Source organism: Puntigrus tetrazona, chromosome 6, assembly GCF_018831695.1.
Source record: "Puntigrus tetrazona isolate hp1 chromosome 6, ASM1883169v1, whole genome shotgun sequence".
Taxonomy (NCBI): domain Eukaryota; kingdom Metazoa; phylum Chordata; class Actinopteri; order Cypriniformes; family Cyprinidae; genus Puntigrus; species Puntigrus tetrazona.
Window position 1 is genome coordinate 5869247 of NC_056704.1, and position 22863 is coordinate 5892109.

The following is a 22863-nucleotide window of genomic DNA, read 5'->3' on the forward strand; positions in this document are numbered from 1 at the left end:
ATAAGAAAATCTGGGTTCTGGGTTTTGATGTTAGAACATACATATAACATAGAACATACATATACACTAGTAGAAATTAATGTTTACACAAGCTGAATTTATAAGAAATGAGTTTCATGATAAAAAGGGACTTTAAAATGGTAAAAGAGGGCAATATCATTCATATGTAAAGTGTGTTTTAGCTACAATACATTTTTCGACATTTGCTTAAACATTGAGAAATACCATTTAACTACATTTACTTTAAAGACATAAATATTGATATTAAGACATATAGACATAAAAACATGGATATAATATTGGATTCATGTGCAAAAGCATGCATATAATATTAAGCGATTAAAATGGTTGTACATTAATATATTACAAGTAGCATTTTTTTGGTTGTTGTTTTACATTTTTAAGGCATTTTTTGGTTGTTTACATCATTATGCATGATCTACTTTACGTTACTCTATATTGAGATTCAATTCATCTATACTTTAAATTGACTAAAATCTATGTGTAAATGGAACATACAAGTAGTATGTAACATTCTTATGTTGCTAACCATAAGGTATCAAACAAATTTTTGTGGACTTTGTTGTTGTTTTTTGCCTCCGTTGAAGCACAAAAGAAGCTCTTCTGAACATTGTCAAATCAGGCTGGAAAGCATGAATCAAGTCAACTGTTATTTATATTTTCTCAAACCATGTTGTGAGCCTTATTTGTGCACCAGACTTGCCGAGTTGGCTAAATTTAAACCGTGAAGGATGTACCAAACGTGATGCATTTTTTTCTAGCGAATTCTTGCACTCCACTTTACCTACAGTACAATCACATTCACACCTGCTGAGTAAAAGAAAGATAAAGAAAGAACCCAGAGAGTGTCGTGGTGGAGACAGTGAGTGACCGCTGTAAGTGGATGTAACAACCTGCTGCTGTGAGAGAAATAAAAGCTCTAGTGTGGGTTGGGACAGCTCTTCTCCACTGAAGGGGAAATAACCCCTGCCTTCTCTGCTCATGTAATATTAAATATCTCTCCTTCCACTTCTCTCTCTTCCCCTCCTCTTTCTTGTAGGGCATGTAGAGAGGGCAGCATTTGTACTCCCTGTCTTTCATATCAGCGCTCTCTCTGGTTCCCTTACTCTCTCCATCGCTCTCTCGCTCTCTTTCCCTGAGTGTGCGAGAGGAGTTCGGGCAGCAGCTTCGTCAGCGAGCAGCTGAGGAGAGCTGTGGAACTCACATGTGTGTGTGTGTGTGTGTGTGTGTCTCTCTCATCTTTCTCTCGTAGTCTCCGGCTCATGCCTCTACTCTCTCTGGAGTCTACGGCTGTGGCACATCCTGGGGCACTGACACGGCGAACGAAGCACCTCCTCTCACCATCTGCACTCTGCTCCTCAAACAGCACAAACCAAGGAGAAAAGAAGGAGAGAGTGGAAGCAAAGGATGGAAGAGAAGAAGAGAGAGATGAGAATCTGAAGGGAAGGTGCGGAGGTAGGAGAGACTCATGGACAGAGTGGAAAAAGTAAGTCAAAAATAGTACTGGAAGAATGATACAGAGATAAAGTAAGGAACGCAGAGCCGATAAAGGTGAATATTGTTATAAATAGGAGAGCAGCCGGGTCCGGGAGAGAATAACAATCTCAGAGAAAGAAGATTTAGGGAAATGTTCTAACAGTCACAGCGTGGTAGAATAAAGCTGCTGAAACGAAAAAGAGCATAGGCTCAGGGAGAGATCAGCAGGAGGGATCAGGCTCATTTGCAGAGGACAGCACTGGCCAACCACATGCCCATCGAATTTGTTTGTAAAATCAAGTTTGCTGAAGGCGACGAAGCCAAGGGGGCCTCGACAGAAGGAGGCGGAACCGTTATGCTAGATGAAGGCCTTCGGCGGCAAAAAGGAGGCATGGCTGACCTGGCGTCCTTCGCAAGCTCCTCTTCGCTGCACGGTCTGGCTCGGGTGTTGGGGACCTCGGGGCGCTTGGGCTTCAGACAGACCCTCTGGGGACTGGCGCTGTTGGCCTCGCTTGGTCTCTTTCTGTACCAGGCGACATGGAGCACGGCGACTTATCTAGAGCGACCTCACCTCGCAGCTATGAAGGAAGAAACCCGCCGTGAACTTACCTTCCCGGCCATCACGCTCTGCAACGTCAACCGATTCCGCTTCTCAGCCCTCACCGACGCGGACATCTACCACTTGGCTAACCTCACCGGCCTGCCGCCCAAGAGCCGGAAAGGACACCGGCCAAGTGAGCTCCAGTACCCACCCCCTGACATGCTAGACATTTTCCAGAGGACTGGCCACCAGCTGGAAGACATGCTGAAGAGTTGCAACTTCAGCGGGCAGAACTGCTCGAGCGAAGACTTCAGCGTGGTGAGTAGCACAGGCTATCATTGACTACCAGGATCATTTATTTGGCTTGAATATCTTCTCTTTGCATGCCTCTCTTTGTTTGGTGAATACCTCCTTCAGTGTTTTCTCTATGAGAGACAGCTAACAGCTAGACGATTTGTTTGGAAAGAGGAAATTAAGCCCCATCCATCTGTGTCTAACCTCCATGCTGGGGCAACAGACAGTAGAACGATGCAGTTCTTTGCCATCTCAATTTGAGATCTGCCACATTTCTCTCTCCCCGCTTTCGTCTCCTGTTACATCATATTCTGTCCCATCTGATGCTGAGTCTTATTTTGGCCAGAGAATGGATGAAAAATTCAGGAGAGGGACAAGCGACATGATTCCTGCATTAGCCCAATCAGCCTTGAGGAGACACGCGCTCAACTCTCTGAAGAAAGTTCCTTCCCTTACGTTGACATTTTTTGCTTGTCACGATAGTGTAATTCCCTTTAGTTTTGCTGTTGTTGTTGTAATTCAGTCAGTAATTTCCTCTTAGGGCTCTTGCTATCAGTCTAAACAGGATTAGATACGAGAGATGTCCGTGATATAGATCATGAGACTTCTGTCAAGGATATCAGCTCTCTCTAGAGTTTGATCCCTCCTCAACCAGTTTACTCCTTTCCCTTTCTCTGCTGCCTCCTTCACTCAGTTTAGTCTTGGTTTCTTATGCAGAGTTTTGAAATGTAATCATTTACCATGTAATTTCATGGGATTCAGCAGTGAAGGCTTAGGCGGGTGATTTACTTTATTATCCTGTTCACAAATTAGTTTGCCAGTATGTATAAATTTTCATTGCCCCATGACCCAAAAATTGACTAAATTTCTGCTTTGTTTTCACATGGATATGCGCATCAGAATTGCAGTTTGGTGCATATTGCTGACAGTGATTGACATTGTAACCTGCGCTTATTAAAGCGTTTGTTTTCCCATGTGTACTAAAAGAGCTATAGGTCAAGAGACTAACATCCCATTCTACATATCTTCAGTATTTTAAATAAACTTGAACTTTGGCAGTAGTAACCTTAAACCTTAAAGATTTTAATAGTTATATTCATTTAGATATAGTTTTTTATATGTATTTGCATTATTATTATTTTTATATTGCCCCACTACAATGTAAAAAAAAGATTTTCAGCTTCACACTTAGTATATGTCTGTTTTTATTTCTTTGGCTTGATCTATCATTTAGACACATCAATACAAAATGTACTAGTCACCCGATTTGTTTGCACATTGGGTTTTAACCCCTTTATTATGTTGCAATTGCTAAAACTGCTGCCAGCTGTTGTGTTATCCAATTACCAAAGCCAATTTTTACTCACATTTGGTTTGTTCTGTTGTCACTAGCAGCTGTGATGTCTCTGATGTCTTCAGATCTTGAACCGTCATTAGCCTCCTTTGTTGCTCAGTTACGATTGCCTGTTTTGTCAACAGGTCATGTAGTAGTGCCGAAACACATTTAATACAGTACCTGTGAGGTTAACGCATCACAGTTTTGACATAAAGCCCTTGTTACGTTCTGACATTGCAGCAGGATCTTATAGTCTTAAAGCCTGCAGAATGTGAAGTTGCTTGATGCAGTAATGCATCTCTAGACATCTCATTGCACGGAGATGAAATAGTGCTACTATACCGCTTGTTACTTAAAAGTTAGGTCAGAACTGCATTCGGTTAAAATTAATTGTATTGTCTGTAACTTAGTGCTTCGAAGGAAGTTCAGTGTGAGAAAGACTTTTATGTATCGTCAATGCAATCATTTGCTTAAATTGTTGTGCCATTACTGGAATGAGCTATGACAGCCTATCTATTTTGAAATGTACCTGCCTGTCATGTAAAAAAAGAAGAATGATTGATGGTTTTAATACAGTATTGGATCATTCTTTTCCTGTGAAATCGAACAGTTCTTGTTGAAAATAATGCTTCTGCAAAAGTCTGTTCTGTGTTATGATAAACCACAGACACATCTGACACCACCCAGCTGTAAGCCAGCTTTGGCATAAACTATTGTAATCTTGGTAGATTTTGTATCCGGTTATTTACTGGATGATCTGGGGCTAAATAAATGCGCCTTCATTTTTTTTCAACCATCTAAGCTTTTTAGATCAATATTCAGTAGAGACGTGAGATAGACTTCTTTCTACAAGCCAAATGCTCTGTAAGTTTCAGGCTGATCTATCTGTTCTCCTGTCTTCAGAGACTGTAATAGCCCTTTTTAAGGCTCTTACACAAAAATTGCGCTTGCCTGGTTGTCCATCTCTTAGAACGAACCGATTAAAGAGCCTTTAAAATCATTAGAATTTCTTTTCAGTGCAAAAAAATAGGCTACTGTAAAGGCTTAAGAGTGACAAACTGCATGAACTCTTTGTTGACACCCTCACTCCTAAAGTATGACCATGTTATTTAGAATCGATGAACACTGAACTATATCAATTTAAACAGGATTATCATTTGCCACAAGAAAATCAAGTCATTTTCAAGTGCATAAAATAATAACAACAATAAGTATTTTTAATTAAGTATTTTATCTTTTTGATTCAAAATGCATCTTAAATATATACTTATTTACATATTTATGTAAAAATATGCCTTAAATATTCTAAACAAAAAAACAGCCTCTTGTGACATTAATGCTCCTGGCCTTACAAAAACATAAGAATATTGTAGAATATATGAAGCTATATTAAATAATAATACAGCTGTAAACTTAGTCATATTTCAGTTTATTGTTTACATAATTTCACATTTCATATATTTATATTCCATATATATATATATATGTGTGTGTGTGTGTGTGTGTGTGTGTGTATATACATATATAATATATATATATATATATATATATATATATATATATATATATACAAACACACACATGCATCATATATACATATATACCTCATAGTTGTATATACATGTATTACTAAAATGTATAGAAGAAAATATATTATTTTTATTTTCACTTAAAAAGTGTCTCTAATATCTTAACAATATATTATCGCATATTTATTTAATTAATGGCTGCCAATATATAAGGTAGTTTTTTTGCATAAAACATCACCACAGTTTTTCAATGTCTGTCAAAAACTCTGTAGACCTGTAGTTTCCCCTTTAACTAGGAGAGAAATGAAAACTTTTCATACAGATACAGATCTCATTTTCATGCACTCAACAATAATTAGATGCTTTATAACGATATATTATTCATCCAGTAGTCAAAATGCATTATACGTAGACCAGTTTGTTTCCACAGTGCCACTCAGAAAACACTTCCGATTTGCATTTCCATTCTATTTTCATTCAAATCAGACCAGATGAAGTTTTTAAAGCAGCCAGTGGTTCAGGTGCGAAGGTTGCAACATCCCGGTTGTCAGAGATAAATGTAATTACTATTTTTGGCATACAAGAAAGTCAGCAGTAATCATTTCTGTAAATAATGACCACACAACGACCTTGGGGAAGCAAGAATAAACAAGCCCACTGGAGGTCAATGGATCAGTACTCTCTTTTCCCTCCATCCTTTAGCTCGGTAATGATTTTGCATGCTTGATTTTCCACAATAGAGTGGCATAGATTAGTGAAACTCACATGAAACATTCATCAGGGCTCCCTGCCACCGAGACGGCAATAGATGGCTCCTTCCTGCCACTCACTGGATTTAGCTAATCACTCACACATACTTGCCACTAAAACACTTATGCTCGCTGACCATAAATTAAAAGCGAGATTATCTCGCGTTCTCTTGGATGAACACTAAAACAAATAACTTAGAGATCTCAAGAGTGTTATACCAAGAGTTACTTCGCACTTCCTTTCCTTTCTTTCTCCATTCATCTGTTTCCCCTTAAATATGTGACTTTATCTCTAATGTAGTTTTAAGAAAAAAGAACAGAAAAGAAAACAACAAAATCTCCCAGCAGCAGATATGTCAGCTGTAGTCTCAGACTGCGGATGACTAATGTGTACGCAGTGGGTGATGTTAACAAACTCTTTGGCTTTCACAGAGCTTTTACAGTTCACTTAGTTCAAACATGAGACATCAAACTGAGATAATGTTTCGCTTCCTTCATTTCCCCACCCGAGAAACAGATTTTTACTTAAATTCATTTGTTTTATTTCTCATCTCAGAAACAGGTTTTCACGTGGAGGAGTAATTGAGGGCTTCTGGTCTACGTCCAGGGAATGTGAATCATTTCTTCCGATCAACGTCACGAAAGTGAACTGTGTTGGACTGCTGTTGTTGTTTTGTATCAAATGTTCTGTGGTGTTTTGATTTTTGAATAGTTATGAGTTTCACATAAGGTTGCCAAACACATTTTAGGAAAATAATCTGCAATCTTGTTGTTGTTGTTGTTTTTTAATTTACACTACAAATGATCTTTTTGAATGATTGGCATGGGAATTTACCGCAGTAATTTATTGATGTTAATAAATGAATTTTAAAGTGAGTTTAGGTGAATTAAAACCATAAAGAATGACTGTACATAACAAAAAAATTGAAGTGATTTGCGTTTTAGAGCTTTTAATTAACATGAAAATATGACAGCGAAATGCACGAGAGACTTCACAGACCTTACTGTAGATACAACAATCAGTTGAGTACTTTATCCTGATTGGTCCAACAGATCAGACTTTCTCTGCTTGTATCACAAGTCTTTCACAAGCCTTTCTCTTTGGGGTGTTACAAGCTGTTAGTGCATTGATAAGATCCCTAAAGACTAAAGTGACTTGTCCACACCCCCCTTCTTTAAACACTTGTCTACATCAAGAAGTGGTAATATTTGCACACTGCAGCCCAAATGGTCACACGAAGAACTGTTAACTGTCTTTACATTTATTTTTTAAAAGCCGAACGCACTATTACGGTAAGGGGCGTTACATTTCCGCTGCGTTCTTGGTATTCAGCCAATCACAGTGCACTGTGTCAGCTAGCCAATCAGAGCAGACTGTGCTTGTTGGAAAATGTATTTTTGGTATTTCGCCTTTTTGGAGATAGAACAGACAGTAAGGAAAATGAGAGCGAGAGAGATGGGGATAAGATCGTGAACTGTCCACGAGTCCATGACAAGAGACACCATAGAAGTCCATTGGTGAGAAAACCTGAAAAAAAAACACGCAATTTCTTTACAACTAAAAAAAGAAAGAATGAGCGTCTTGCCCTCCATAGACAGCAACACAGCTCAAATGTTCCCTGCTTGAGAAACATTTTAGAGAAATCAAGGTAAATAATCAATCCACAAATAAAATATTGGTGACAAAATAATAAACAATAAAAGTAGTCTATATCTTCTAATTTTTAAATATAGGGTAAATAAATACCCTATATAAATATATTTGACCAATGCTAATATGTTAAAGATTGTGCATCATGATATAAATGCCATCTTCTTGACTTATATAGAACTATAAAGTACACTTGAAAGTGTAAAATTGCATATATCTATATATTTATATATGCGGATAAAAGTTAGTTGCAGCTACTCTCTTCTCATCTTCCTTGAGCCTTCTCAACTTCTCAGTGAATTTCTATGGTTTGTCTCTGACAAAACTCCAACAATCAGCTCTTGTGTGTCACATCCATTTTACACAATTTACATTGTACATCACAGCCGTAAACTGCTCGAGGGTCACTTCTTTTATTTAACTAGTTTGTGCATTTTTTCTTGAATTCATTGTTTGCTTTTGCAGCTACTAAAGTATGAGTGTGTCTGCACGGATGCGGATTTCTTGTTTTCTTACTGGAGTTTTTTGTTGTTGCTGCTGTTTGATGAATGGAACAAAGCACAAATGCCATAAAAAAACTTTTGTGACTGTATATAGCAGTCTTTAGTTAAACATTAATAAATCCATGTGTTTATTGCACCTTTGTGTTTCAATTTGCAACAGACATGGTGTTTAAAAGGAGAACAATAACTCATGAAATATTTATACATTGTATTTTATAGAAAAACACGAACGTGTTCAGGGTACAGGGCATGTGTGCATAATTTAAGACAGAAACTGAGCTGAAACAGCAAGCTTTCAGGTGCTTATTTGCCGGTTATTCACTCGGATGATGCCTGGTGTGGTGTGTAATCTACACATTGTTTATGCACTCTGAGCACTCTATACTTCTATTGATTCTCATAGCCAATATCAAGCGTTGTAGAATCAAATCAGTGATGTGGTAGATGACTGGTGTTTTGACTCATTGTGTCTCTGATTGGCTCAGCAGGATCTGTGATAGCATTAGTGACTAGGTAAGTCTCTGAGACAAGCTTATTGCATTACTGAGTTATTTTTGCATTACACCTGTGAGGGGGACACTGATCTCACCTGGATTTCAGACCCACTTCTTACTCCCTAGAGCAATGTGAGATACATACTGAAGCCCCGTAGGTTTTGTGCACACTTAATTATAAAAAATAATACAATATTGAACATATAATACATATTTTATAATAAACAAATGATAACATTTGGATATTTTATACAGTGGGGGCCAAAAGATTGGAATAATTACGATTTATAAATGTCTTCTGAAACAAATCAATTTTTAAAACAGCAATATTGTGAATAATTTTCTATTTGAATATTTTTTAAAATGCAGCTTATTCCCGTGTTGGCAAAAGCTGATTTTATTTTTATTCATTTATTTTTATCAGTCTTTAGTGTTCCATAACCGTTCAGGATATGTTGATTTGATGCTTAATTAATATTGGTGCTCAATTTTTTTTTTGCAGATTAATAATACTCAGGATTCTTTGATGAAAATGAAATGTTCAAAAAATAAAAAAATATTTTAGAATATATTCAAATAAATTGCAATGTTTCACAGTAGTGCTATTATAACCGTATTTTTGATCTATCAGCGCAATTTATTAATGTAACAATTAATAAATCATAATTTCCAACACAACAAAACAACATTCACTCAGATGAATTTTTTTACTCTTCTTTAACTACTGAGTTCTGGATGCTGTAGACTCAAGAAAAAGTTATTCAAGATAGATTTGATAAATATGAAAAGATGAGATAGAGATGATGAATATGAGCAGATTATAAAGAGACGGAGCAATAAAGAACAAATCCTCGGAAGGTTAAATGCAGGTCAGTTTTGCAAAATGCACACCGTGTGACTTTAATAACATAACTGAGATCGCACAGTGGCCATTGTCATTTCATCTCCTTGCGAGCGCAGTCATGGAAATATATAAATATATCAGAAACACACAGTGCTATATACTGATTATAGCTCAAGGGATGAAATCACAAAATGCATTAATTTGGCTTATTCATTGCTGTATGATTCTCGGTTGCAGTAGGAATAACAGGGCAGCAGTGAGCTCCAGATCCTGTCCTTTCCCTCTGTTCTGGACTTATGATGATTCCTCTTAGATGGTTTTTTCGCTCATGACAACTTCAAAGGCCAACTCAGTATAGCAACAGGATTTAGAGATTACATTCTGGGCTTCCTCTAAAATCAATTGCGTGTTTGAAGTTGCTTTAGTATGAATGTAACGTTTCCCATTACTCAGCAACATGCAAATTGAGGGGCATCAAGAGGAGAAGAGAAAAAGAGATGGATGGATAGATACTAAGCAAGCGTGTGAGAGAGATCTGATGAACTCACCACTGCCTTGAGATGATTTAAAACGCTAATCACATCTCCATCAAATAGTGCTCGAGATAAAAGGAAATCACTTTGCTTCTATTAATACAATCACTTTCAATTGGCATCTCATTAACGTCTAATCATCTTTCATTATCTGAGGTGTCCGGAGAGTTTATTCTGTAAGTACGACGCTCAAGCCTTTTTGGCGCATAGACATTTTTATGGAATCTTTACAAAGACGAACACATGACATTTTGTTTTTTTTCAAGACTCATCAATGGATTGAAATTTGTTTTTGTGTGGCATCTAAAGTGGTTTATTGACATTCTCTGTGTAAACAGTTCTGAATGCGCAAACTAACTGCATGAACAAATTTTCTGCTCCTCAATTCTGATTGCTTGTTTGATGAAGCATGTGTGAGCATTTAACCGCACACTCGAAAATAAACTGTAATGACGGCACAATATATCAGACTCGTTAGATAAATATCGTACTATCACGCTCATCTGTTTACTCGCCAAAACTGTCAGCATCAAATACATCGGAGAAGATATGTAACCGCGGAGATATGAACGAAGCAGTAAATAGAACTGGATTAAAAGTTCATTTGTTTATTGCAGAACATGTTATTGTTAATAAACCAACATTTAGTGAAAAATTAGAATGGGAGGTTTATCTGTGACATTTCTTTCAATTCCGAGAAATCTGCTGCGATCAGGAACATTTAATTAAATTGTCTTTGCCCTGTCCATATTTGTTCATTGTGATAAGACTGACAGCATGTTCTTGACTGAGGTTTACTTCAATTTCAAAGGTCTCTTTTTGCACAGTGATACAGAGAACTATAAATAATGTTTTAAATAAAATAATTTTTTGTTAAATGGTTATTTACTTTTTTTTTCCTTCTCCATTCTGTCACGGATTGGGTTTGTGGTTCCTTGCCGCTGTTGCCTCTGGCTTGCTAAGTTGGGGACACTTCATTTCTAGCGATTATCGTAGATTTAATTACACAGACAGTCTCTGCATTTAATAAAAAATGAAGTGTTTAATATTGTCATTATACACGGCTATCACTCTGTTCTACTACTTGAAGCTGTTCAGTGCTTTGACAGTCTGTATTGTTAAAAGCGCTACATACATAAAAGTGATTAAATATTCATGTGATTTTTTTTGTTCTTGGTTGAACCAACAAGCACAGGAGGTTAGTGTCTTGTGTCCTTTAATTTACCAATCAGAAGTTAAAGAAACACTCCACTTTTTTGGAAATAGGCTCATCCTCCAACTCTTGAGTTTTACCATTTTTGAATCCGTTCAGCCGATCTCCGGGTCTTGCGATAGCACTTTTACCACAACATAGCATAGATCATTGAATCCAATTAGACCAGTAGCATCGAGTTCGAAAATGACCAAAGAGTTTCAATATTTTGACTCAATATTGACTCTTCTGTAGCTATATCGTGTAGTAAGGCCAGCAGAAAATTAAAAGTTGCTGTTTCCTAGGCTGATATGACTAGGTAATGTACTCTCGTTCCGGCGTAATAATCAAGGAGGTTTGCTGCCGTACCGTTGCCTCAGCAGGTGCAGTGATATCACACAGCGCCTGTGGAAAATAGTCCCCAGCTTGCAAGACACATGCGAGAGGGTCTGGCTGTTTTCAGGTGCTGTGTGAGAAGAGAAGTGTTTCCGTTTGTTAAAAAAAAAAAGAAAGAAAGAAAGAAAAAAAAGGTTGATAACATCAGTGTATTATTATGTATTAAAATGATTTCTGAAGGATAATGTGACATTGAAGAATGAAGCAATGGCTGCTGAGCATTCAGCCATCACATGAACAAATAACAAAACGATTCATAAATGAAAAAATACATTCAAATTCTGTAATAGAATTTCACAATGTTATCTCACAAGTTCGTACTGTACTTTTTAATCGAATAATTAACTGCTTTCAATAAATAAAACTCAGCATAACTTTGAATAAAAGGACCATTTAAGTAATAAATTATTCATTGAATGAAACTAAAAAATCCAGTTGTTGTCAATTAGCTTCCGTGAAAATCAGTGGTTTTTAATAGTGCACAGTTGTTTCGACTGACTTTGTTTTATCTGTTTTCTTTTTGCTTTGTTTCTCATCGTCTTTTCTTTTAATAAACACCCCCCCCCCCATATCAGTGTAAATAACCCATTATATCACAGATACGGCAGTTTGGGTACCGGGGTATGCTGACACCCTCCGTCACCCAAATGGTCGTAACCAACCAGAGCTGTCATAATTACACAGAAATGACCTGTCACCAAGCGGACGCATTATGCACGACACAAACACAAAAGATTCCACACTGTCATTGGGTGCTTTGATCTGTTTCCTGATATGTGGTGGAAAACGCTCTTGTTCAGACAGGTTTTAAATTGCTGACGGAAATCATTTTTAGATCAAAACAAATTCCGACAGTTTTAATGTTCGGGGCCCTGAAGATGTCGGGCGTGAGTATGCGATTCGCTAAAAGGAATTGAAGCAATATAGAGCTCTCCTTTTTGTTATCTTCTACGCATGCAGCAGTAAATGTGGAGATTTTATGGTCTTATATGTAAAAGTCTCCGATGTGATTCATGTGCTCGGTCCATATCTCATTTCCCCTCCTCTCAGCGACAGGACAGAAGTGCTGACATTTCTTTTGACTCTAGGCTGATTCTCTGTGATGTCAGTGCAGCGTCCCGATTGGTTGGTCCCAACAGACAGGACAATACATGTGCAGAATTTTATTCCTGCTGTTTCTAGTCTGCGGTATAGCGTTCTGTGTGTGTGTGTGTGTGTGTGTGTGTGTGTGTGTGTGTGTGTAACAAACATTGAGATGTAACTGACACTTTGTTAGGTCTAACCTTTATGTCAATCGATGGGACATTACCTCTTTAATGAAAGGTTCGAGGGCCGAGACTGACAGATGAGATGATCGCTGATCTTTGTGCTCCGAAAAACATAGCCAAAAAAACACACAACAAACACAGACAGATATGTGAGTAATGGGAAGCTGTCCCAGTGAGAGGTCATTATAAGGACAGAAAGAGAGAGAGAGAGCGACAGAGACAGTAAAAGAGAGGGAATGTGATCCAGGTGGTTTCAAAGTGGGACACCGAGATGTTTTCGTACATTTCGCCATCCTTCCGATTGCACACTGACAAATTTCATTTCAGACTGCAGGTAAACATATCTAAACAGAGCCTACCGTACGTAAAAAGAAACTGGTCAAACAATGTCTCCAAATTTGATTCAATCTAAAAGACTAAGTAGGGTTTCTGTCAACACCTGCCTGTTTCTGAGCAGTAAAAAAAAAGAGCAAGCCCTCCAGCTCTGATGCAACATCTGTCTCTGAGTTCCAGGATGTCTAAAACCGCCCGGGGCAAAATGAGAACACACTTTCAAAACATTCAGCTCTAGGACAGAAACACGCAGAGAGATTTAAACCTGCCACGAGAAGAGTAAACTAAACACGCATGCTCATGCACACTCATTAGCAATCAGACAGGTATAATCACATTTTGATTATGGGTTGTTTAGACTCAGTTTGAGGCATTTATTGTTATTAAGTTATGGGAATCCATCAGTGTTTTGCATAGTGTCATTATAGTTTGTCTGTAGGAGATCATGATTGTTAATAAACAAAAACCAGTGCTGTTTGTGCATGCTCTATTGTCCACATGACAATGTTGAAATGAAAATAATTTTAATAGCAAGTTCAATTCTTGCTATTAACAAACCATTAGCTCTGACTTTTACGTAACATTTAAATAATAACTAGTTAAGACTGAGAATCGGTCCCTATACTGAGGTGTTACTAATCTTTTCTTTACCTGCAGCAGTGTTTTGATTGAGAAATGCCACTTTGTCTTTTTAGCTAATGCATTTCTTCATTTTTTTGTATTTATAAATGAATCAATGTTGTGCGCACAGTTTTAAAAAATAAATTGTTTTTTGTAAAGCAGCCGTGATACATTAAATTGACAACAAGTGTCAACAAAGACATTTATAATGTTACTAAATGTTAATTTTCATGAAAATGCCGTTCTTTTATGCCTTTTATTCATTAAATAATTGTGAGAAAATTGCAGTTCTCTCAAAATGTCTTGAGCACCAAAGCAGCAAGGAATCATCAACCGAGGAGTTACAATTATATTATATAGTGCTAACATTGCTTACATTAGTTGCAATTATATTATATATTGCTATATATTATATATATTGCTATCACTTTACTTATATATAACACTATGTTATACACACACACACACACACATATATATATATAAATAAATAATAATAAATAAATTATAATAAATTATAAATAATGTCTTACCGTGATTACAATTATTCATGAGGCTGTGCACTACATTATACAATGTCAGTGTATTACAAGGCATAATTAATGCATTAAATGTTTGTGTTTTTTTCTACTGGTATTTATGATCTAATAAATGCAGCACTGCTTTGCTCAAAAACACTATAACATCATACCAAGGCCAAACTTTTTAAGTTAATAAATATTTAAAAAGAAAACGGAATATTTAAATGCATTGAATAATACCAAAACAAGCTTATAATCATGCACCTTAATTATTAAAGAACCACATCAGGAGCATGTAGTTATAATGTATAAAGCACACGCTGCATATAAGGTAAGCAGATGCAGTGCTAAACACAGCGGGATGTGTGAGTCAGGATGGCAGAGAGACAGAGAGGTTCTAACCTCAGCAGGGGATCAATCAAACGATCATTAAGTGTGATGTTGTGCATTGATTAACCCCAGCATGAGGTCGAGAGAATGATGGAACAGATTCCATATAACCTTCAGCTTTAAACATACACACACTGGTGGAAAATGAAGCAGGTCAATGTAAGCCAACCTGAAGCAAAGCGAACGCACACATATCCCTGCAGATATTCTCAGGCACATACATGCTTTACAGATGGTGTGTATGATGGACAGATATGACTGACGGCTAGCCCACTCAAGCAGAATGGGGCCAGAAGGCTTGTGCTGCAATCGATTACTGGTTTGCTTTGTAGAATTAGCTACAAATAAAAATTAATTATTTAAAGCGAGAGTGCGAGTACAATTGCCTGCCTCTTTTCGACAAAATCTCAAGGCTGTTCACCTCCAGTGTACTGCATGGTGCTCTCCTCAGACGTTCAAGCTTTTAGCCTAATGACGTTCATTAATTAAAATAGTCTTTAATTAATCAGATATGCTTAGACACGTCTTATTTGCGCATTTCTGCCGTGATTCTCAATAGGGACCCAAATCATGTGAATGAAAAGCCTCGTTCTCTTACGCTACAAAACTGCATTCACAAATCTACACTTTAATTGCACATCCACATTCATTTTCATCATGGTAAATTGGGTCCGTACCTCAGCGTGCACGCAATCCAGGCTGTGAATGGTGATGAATGCTTTCTTTTGGGTTGCTTTCTGCAATCCTCGTGACTTGTGTACGTTATAGGCTCGGGAAAGAACGAAAGATAGATGCTCTTTTTCGAATCGCGGGGCTCAATGACGTGCGGGTCTCCACGAATCTGTGGGCAGTCAAGCAGCTGGTGAACATATCTGTGTCTGTGGAGGGTTTTAGAGAACATGGAACGGAACTACCATTTTTCATTAGTTGTTCAGATCACTGGAGCGGAAAACCCGAGGCAAGACAGCATGGCTGTGGATATGTGTACATGCCTGTGTGTGTTTGCTCTTCTGTTGTAGGAGGATGTGTGAACTGGTGCCGGACAATGTTGCCATTTCAAGTTTTTGGCAGAATGAATGAAGGACATATTTCAATTAATTAACAAGATTCTTGTAATATTCGTTCAGATAAAAAAAAAAAAAAAATGAAGTGACTTTTAGTACATTGTACTGTAAACTGTATTAATTAGTTTTTATTTTATTCACTCAGGACAAATTAAATTTAAGGTTGAAATTAAATTTAAAATAACTGAAGGAACAAAATAAAATTCTAACATTAATAACTTGCCATGATGTTATTCCAAACCATTAGACTTTTGTTTATCAAAGGTCCTTTAAGACTTGTTGGTCTTTTCGACTTGGTCAGAAATGGACCAATCACTGGAGGGGTTTGGAAAAATCAACTGTTAAACAGTAAAATTAATGCATGTTAAAAGAAAAGGAAAAAATGACCTTGCATGCATGTCGACCTGTTGTTTAAGACTCCAAAAACCAAAATACGAGCCTTTCATAACACATCAAGGCGCTTTAAGTTCGGTGTCCATTGTGTCCCAAGCCCATCATTTAAAAATTATATATATATTAATTCTCTTTAATCAATAAAATGAATTATTGCTTTAAAAAATAAGTGTCTGAAATGGTTTGGGTTTGAATATTTTAGTCATGCAGTAATATAACCCCAACTTGCTCGTAACCTTTTAAAAGTATTATAATTCATTTGCATAATTTGAAAAGGAATGAAAAAAACGTATAGTTGTTATGGACTGCGCTGAATTGAATGAAAAAAACAACAGCTTGTAATAAGGAGCTAGGAATGCGATGCTGTGTTAACAAATGTGACGAGTTAATTAGAAAAAGAAAATCGTAAACAAAAGATAACGCCTGAGGCAGTCCTGCTGGCAACAGTGTTGTCCTGTTAGTAACACACACACACACACACACACACACACACACACACACACACACACACACACACACACACACACACAGGATCCATATGTCTCATGTGTTCATTTTTGTCTGTTTTCAGAAACTACATTTAGCCAATTAACTTGTCGTAACCATGAAAACGATATTTGCTATATTACGAGAATATGTTCAAATGCAGCATACAGTAAATAGTACCAAAGCTAACGCTGGGTTTGCGCTGAATGTGCTCTGGTTCTACGAGACTGTTATGTTCACGGAACACAATGGTTCCAAGAAGTTTTTCGATTCAAAGTCTTTTGAGGAGCCAAAATGGCTACTCAATAGCACTGCCGTGCCCCCTTTGTGCACCTTAACCGTTAATAGTGAAGGTAAAGAGTATAGGACTCAGAAAATAATACAGTCTTGGCCTTAGATGCTGAGGAAATGTTCGCGCCGTTTGAGGTTTACAGTGAGACATTAGTGTTGTGATATGTATTTATCGTCAGCAGCACCTTCACAAACACCCGAAAGGAAAACCGCTCAGTAACAATAACAAGCATCGCCGCAGGCACAATTAAAGACTACACGTAAGTCTGCTGTCAGAAAGAATTAATGTAAGGCGCACACACGCTCTGTCACATTCTCTTTCTTAATCTTGCTCTTAGACTTTCTCTCTCTTGTTTCGTTTCTCTTTCCTTTGAACCTGAACATCTTCTGACTGGAATACATTCGCATGTTACCTCTGCCCAGTTAGCAGATTACTCATGAAATATGCATCTCACATCCATCTCTTTGTATCTTACATGAGAGCCAGTCATGTTGTTTTTCATACCCACACACTTCTGCAGTTACGCTTAACCTGATTCAAACTTTATATCTCATGCATCTTCAGTCAGAGCGAAAGTTTTTAGTTTAATGTCGCATGTTTTTTATATGAGGTTAGTATTTTATTAAATAAGCTACTGAAGTGACTGTCTAGTTTAATACAAAAGTGAGAATAGCATTTGTATGAAGGATTTTTGTTATACAGAAGCACTTTTTCCTGATTTTTAAATCAAACCTTAGGTTAAGCTTCTCTTTCCTGTCCTTTCAATAACCCTGCAGAACAACTGTGTGTATTTACAATTAGCTGCACTTTGGAAACGGGAGATGATATATACATATCAAAAAGTGATAATATTATAAAAGTTGCGCATACATCATATGCTCAAGCACTTGATTCTGAAATAGGGAAAAAGTAGACATCATTTTGTAGAAAGAAAGGGTAAAAGATTAATGGGTCAATATTTGTCTTCCTGCAGGAAGTGTAATTTAATCCTTACTGTTTCACTGTGGATTATCACAGATGCACATAATTATCTGTCCAGACAAATTTAGGTCACACACGAGAGGTTAGCTATAGTGGATATAAGTTTAAATAATTGCATTTGTACGTATTTCAAATAAACACTTTACTACAAACATTTCTTATGTACTGAGCAAGAAAGTGTATGATGCCTGAAGAAAGCTTTCCATTAACATTCTCATTCATCTTAATGGCAGTTGCCCAGCAATCGCAGGGCCCCTCAGAGGCATGTGACCTGGATGCTGCCATCTTGGCTCCTGGGCACTTAGTTTCTAGTAACATTTGTCATGTGGCTGATTACTCGTCAAAGGCAGTGGGTAGAGGAAAAAAATCAATTTTTCAAAATATCCAAAGGTCCCTGCGGGTTCTTAAAAAGTCTAAAAATGTCATCTGTCAAATGTCAAAATGTCCAGCTTAAGATCGTTACAAATATCTTAAATGGTGTAATGGCAAAAGTCTTAATTAACATTATGAGAGAGATTACATTTGGCGACTGAAGAGAGGAATTGTATGGGCTAACGTGATAATTAAACTCCAAATGGTCATGTCCAGTATTAACCCTGAAAGTCTGAGTTAAAATAGTTTTAAAGACCGTGAATATACAATGTGATCTCATGATCAGTCGTATGCATTTTATGTAAAATGTTGTTCTTTACAATGTAAATATACGTTTTTACAGGCACTAAAATGTACACATACTTATGTATTTTCAGCATTTAAATGTAAAAACTGACGTATAGTTGTGTCCAGTGTTTGGACATTTTTCATATGTACATGTTACAGTGGGATTCTTTCATTTACATGAAAGTTATTAATTTAGCAGACAATTTTAATCATTGAGATACCTTTAAAACATTTTTTTAAGAAAACCGATGAGTCAGAAGTATAAAATATGCTACGTAGTATTATTTTTACTGACACAAACCTGTTTATGCTACATTTTCGCCACAACAGCGCAGCTCACTTGTCCTGAACATAAAAAAATGTACATTTATTATTTATTATTACATTTCTTTGCCTCTCTGTGCCCACTTACTGTAATCTGATGCAGCTAAATTCCCAATAAAACATTTTCATTTATATATTTTACTGTTTTTGTTTTTAGACAACGGGATGAATGTAAAATAAAAACTGAAACACGACCCATTAAGACTACATAACCGGCTTTACCTTCCAAGATTTGAATCCTAATTTATTACTGTGCCGTTGTCTGATAAAATCAAATGTAAGATATGTAAGATAAAGACAATAGCTGTGCATTGTTTCGGAAATACTTGTGTTTTAGCTGAAAATACAGATCGCTGAACAGAGAGACGCAGAGAGAGAGAGTGAGAGAGAGAGAGAGAGAGAGAGAGAGAGACAGAGAGAGAGAGAGAGAGAGAGAGAGAGAGAGAGAGAGAGAGAGAGAGAGAGAGAGAGAGAGAGAGAGAGAGAGAGAGAGAGAGAGAGAGAGAGAGAGAGAGAGAGAGAGAGAGAGAGAGAGAGAGAGAGAGAGAGAGAGAGAGAGAGAGAGAGAGAGAGAGAGAGAGAGAGAGAGAGAGAGAGAGAGAGAGAGAGAGAGAGAGAGAGAGAGAGAGAGAGAGAGAGAGAGAGAGAGAGAGAGAGAGAGAGAGAGAGAGAGAGAGAGAGAGAGAGAGAGAGAGAGAGAGAGAGAGAGAGAGAGAGAGAGAGAGAGAGAGAGAGAGAGAGAGAGAGAGAGAGAGAGAGAGAGAGAGAGAGAGAGAGAGAGAGAGAGAGAGAGAGAGAGAGAGAGAGAGAGAGAGAGAGAGAGAGAGAGAGAGAGAGAGAGAGAGAGAGAGAGAGAGAGAGAGAGAGAGAGAGAGAGAGAGAGAGAGAGAGAGAGAGAGAGAGAGAGAGAGAGAGAGAGAGAGAGAGAGAGAGAGAGAGAGAGAGAGAGAGAGAGAGAGAGAGAGAGAGAGAGAGAGAGAGAGAGAGAGAGAGAGAGAGAGAGAGAGAGAGAGAGAGAGAGAGAGAGACAGAGAGAGAGAGTGAGAGAGAGAGAGAGAGAGAGAGAGAGAGAGAGAGAGAGAGAGAGAGAGAGAGAGAGACAGAGAGAGAGACCTCGAGCTCATGCGGCAGTCAGTTTCAGATAATATTTTCAGATTATTTCAGATAACATTTGCTACAAGCAGACACGCAGACGGTTGTCGTGGTGATAAACACCGATAAACGCGAAGAAACCTTTAGCGTGTCCGCGCTTTATGCGCATCTTGTATATGAAAAAGCATTTTAGCGGGCATTTGGGGGCCCAAGGTAGTCGCCTACCTTTGCCTAATGGGATCTTCATCCCTACCCTGAGCAGAGATACTAGTGAACAGTAGACAGTAAAACCCACGCCTGAAAACGTACTCGTTACAAACTCAAATGTTGCCGTTTCAAACGACAGGTTTTACGACAAGATACTCGAAAGTCCACTCGCCTGCATTCGTAACAGATTGCGACATGCCGTGTTTCTGGTTGATATTTTTGCAATAAAATGATTGTGATTGTCCCCAATAACCTCTGTAGTCCTGTTCAGTAACTTTTCAAGTAAAAGCACATCTTGAGCTAATGTTTACCACAGGCCTTATTTTAGTCATTTAACCAAAAACCCAAACTACAAAAATGTGTTACCCTCGGAGCACTCTATAAACAGCTGGAAATAGCAAAGTCTGTGTTTTGGGCTTGTTTTTAATCTGTTATTATATGATTTAATATGTGTTATTACACATATTAAATCTTATTACACAAGTAAAAACTGTTAGCGCAGTAATTTTTTTATTGCCGTTTTACAAAACACATTTTTATTCATGTAACTAAAATAAGTCAACATCTACTGTATATTTATTTTGTAAACCAACATCAGGACTTGTATTGTCTATCTATCTATCTATCTATCTATCTATCTATCTATTCATCTATCTATTCATATTTTACAAAAAGTTGTATGTTATGTAGATCTTGTTCCATACGGCTGGCCTATTAGTCACGTTCTCTAATATTTGTGTACATTTACATAACAGTGCTTCCTCCATCAGCCACATCTGTTTTTGTGAACAATCTCTGGTCATAATAGACTCTTACACTCCTGTATGTTTGTTATCAGAATGATTTATGTGAAGTTTTCTGCTCTACATGAGTATTTGATTTTCTCAGGGGGACTGTTGCATTGAAATAAAATAATAAATAAAACCCTAACCAGCATGACATTGGCAAAATTGCTGCTATACTGGGTAGATATAAAATAATTGATGTCCTGCGTGTTTGTGTTTATCTGAAAATCTGTGTTTGAGTGACAGATGTGCACAGTATTTTGTACAATGTCAAAGCTATTTGAACAGACTAAATTAGCCTTTTGAAGAAGGAAAAGTGTTCTCTTACATTTACGTTCAAGGTATTTAGCAGATGCTGTTTTCCTGGGCAACTTACAAAATTGCTTTAGCATCGCATATAAGACCATTGTTATCAACAGATGGCATGCATGCAATTTGGAAAGCTATCTACTAGAAAGCAAATGCTTCCTATAATGGTAGGGGAAAAAAACAAGATAAAGCTTGACCTTTGACTACCTTTGTGCTAGGTTGTGTATACCACAACTGAGAGTGCAGCAGCGGTTTGATGTGTGAGTACTTAGAAGTTCACAATATTCACAAGATTGTCATTAGTAGCGAGAGACAGAGAGAGAGAGAGAGAGAGAGAGAGAGAGAGAGAGAGGAAAGCGTAGGTGGAGGGTTGAGTAGGGAGTAGAAGGTGCAAAAGAGTTTCCTCGGGGCAACAGCATCAAGCTTTGCTCCATCGCTTTTTGGCAAGATTGGAATATGAGATACATTCATCTGGATTTCTTTTATGTTCTGTCTGAGAACGATTTTAATGTATAGAAACTTGTTTCCACCATTGGTTAGAAATGTAAAAATAATAAAACATGCAATTTTCACTTTTTATCTCACACTTCTGATTATTTTCTTGCAGTCCTGAGATTCAATTTTGACTTTGACAGAAAAAAAAACCAATCAGAATTGCGAGAAATAAACTCTTAACTGCAAGTTTATAAATCGCAAGATACAAACTTGCAATTGACAGGAAAAAGTCAGAACGATGGTTGAAATCTTGTTATTATTCATTACTTTTTATTAGATGGCAGAAACAATATTGCCAGTGTTGCCAATTCCACTGTTTCTGCGGGTATTAATTCATAATTCTGAGTATGAAATGTGATTTATAAACTTGAAATTAACATTAGCATTTTTATTTTGTGGCAGTTATTGAGTTTCCAACCAGGCCTACTTGATGGAGGCAGAACAGAGAGACAAAATGAGGGAAAGATGCAGTTGATGCTGCTTCGATAGTGGATACCTCATGGGTGCTGGTATTGTTAGGAAATCTGAGAGAAGTGAAGTGCCGTTTGCTAACACCTTTGTGGGTGAGAAAGACTAGGCAGAGAAGCACTGACGTTGAGGTGTTTTCAGTAGTGCAAATATGTGTAATATAATTTTGTATCTGTGGTCTGCAGGTGTATACACGGTATGGAAAATGTTACACATTTAATGGAAACAAGACATCACCCAAGCGTGTAAGGCAAGGTGGCACAGGAAACGGACTGGAGCTGATGCTTGATATTGAGCAGGACGAGTATCTGCCCATCTGGAGAGAAACCAGTAAGTGATAAACACAATTGCTGCCATTTGGCATCTCACTTAATGATTGTAGTAAAAAACTTTAAAGAGTTGTATTATTCACTTCACTGCTTACTGCTGAGCTGATGGTTTTGTACAATTTAATTTTCTTTGTATACTAATATTTAAAACTTTGGGGTTTTGAAATGTCTCTCAATCTTACCAAGGCTGCAGTCATATATTTGACCAAAGTACTATTAAAAATATGGTTACAATTTATAATAACTGTTTTGTACTTGAATATATTTTAAAATATTATTTATTTCT

At 37.3% G+C, this 22863-nt stretch overlaps 1 protein-coding gene across 1 annotated transcript in view; it reads left to right on the forward strand.

Annotated features, from left to right (window-relative positions):
- Nucleotides 1–1107: 1107 nt before the first annotated feature.
- Nucleotides 1108–22863, forward strand: part of asic4b (acid-sensing (proton-gated) ion channel family member 4b) — a 30638-nt gene continuing 8882 nt past the window's right edge. Inside the window, exons 1-2 of the mRNA XM_043240978.1 lie at nt 1108–2356; nt 22434–22578. Of these exons, the coding sequence (XP_043096913.1) occupies nt 1769–2356; nt 22434–22578 (733 nt within the window). The 5' untranslated portion in view covers nt 1108–1768. The remainder of the gene's footprint in view (nt 2357–22433; nt 22579–22863) is intronic.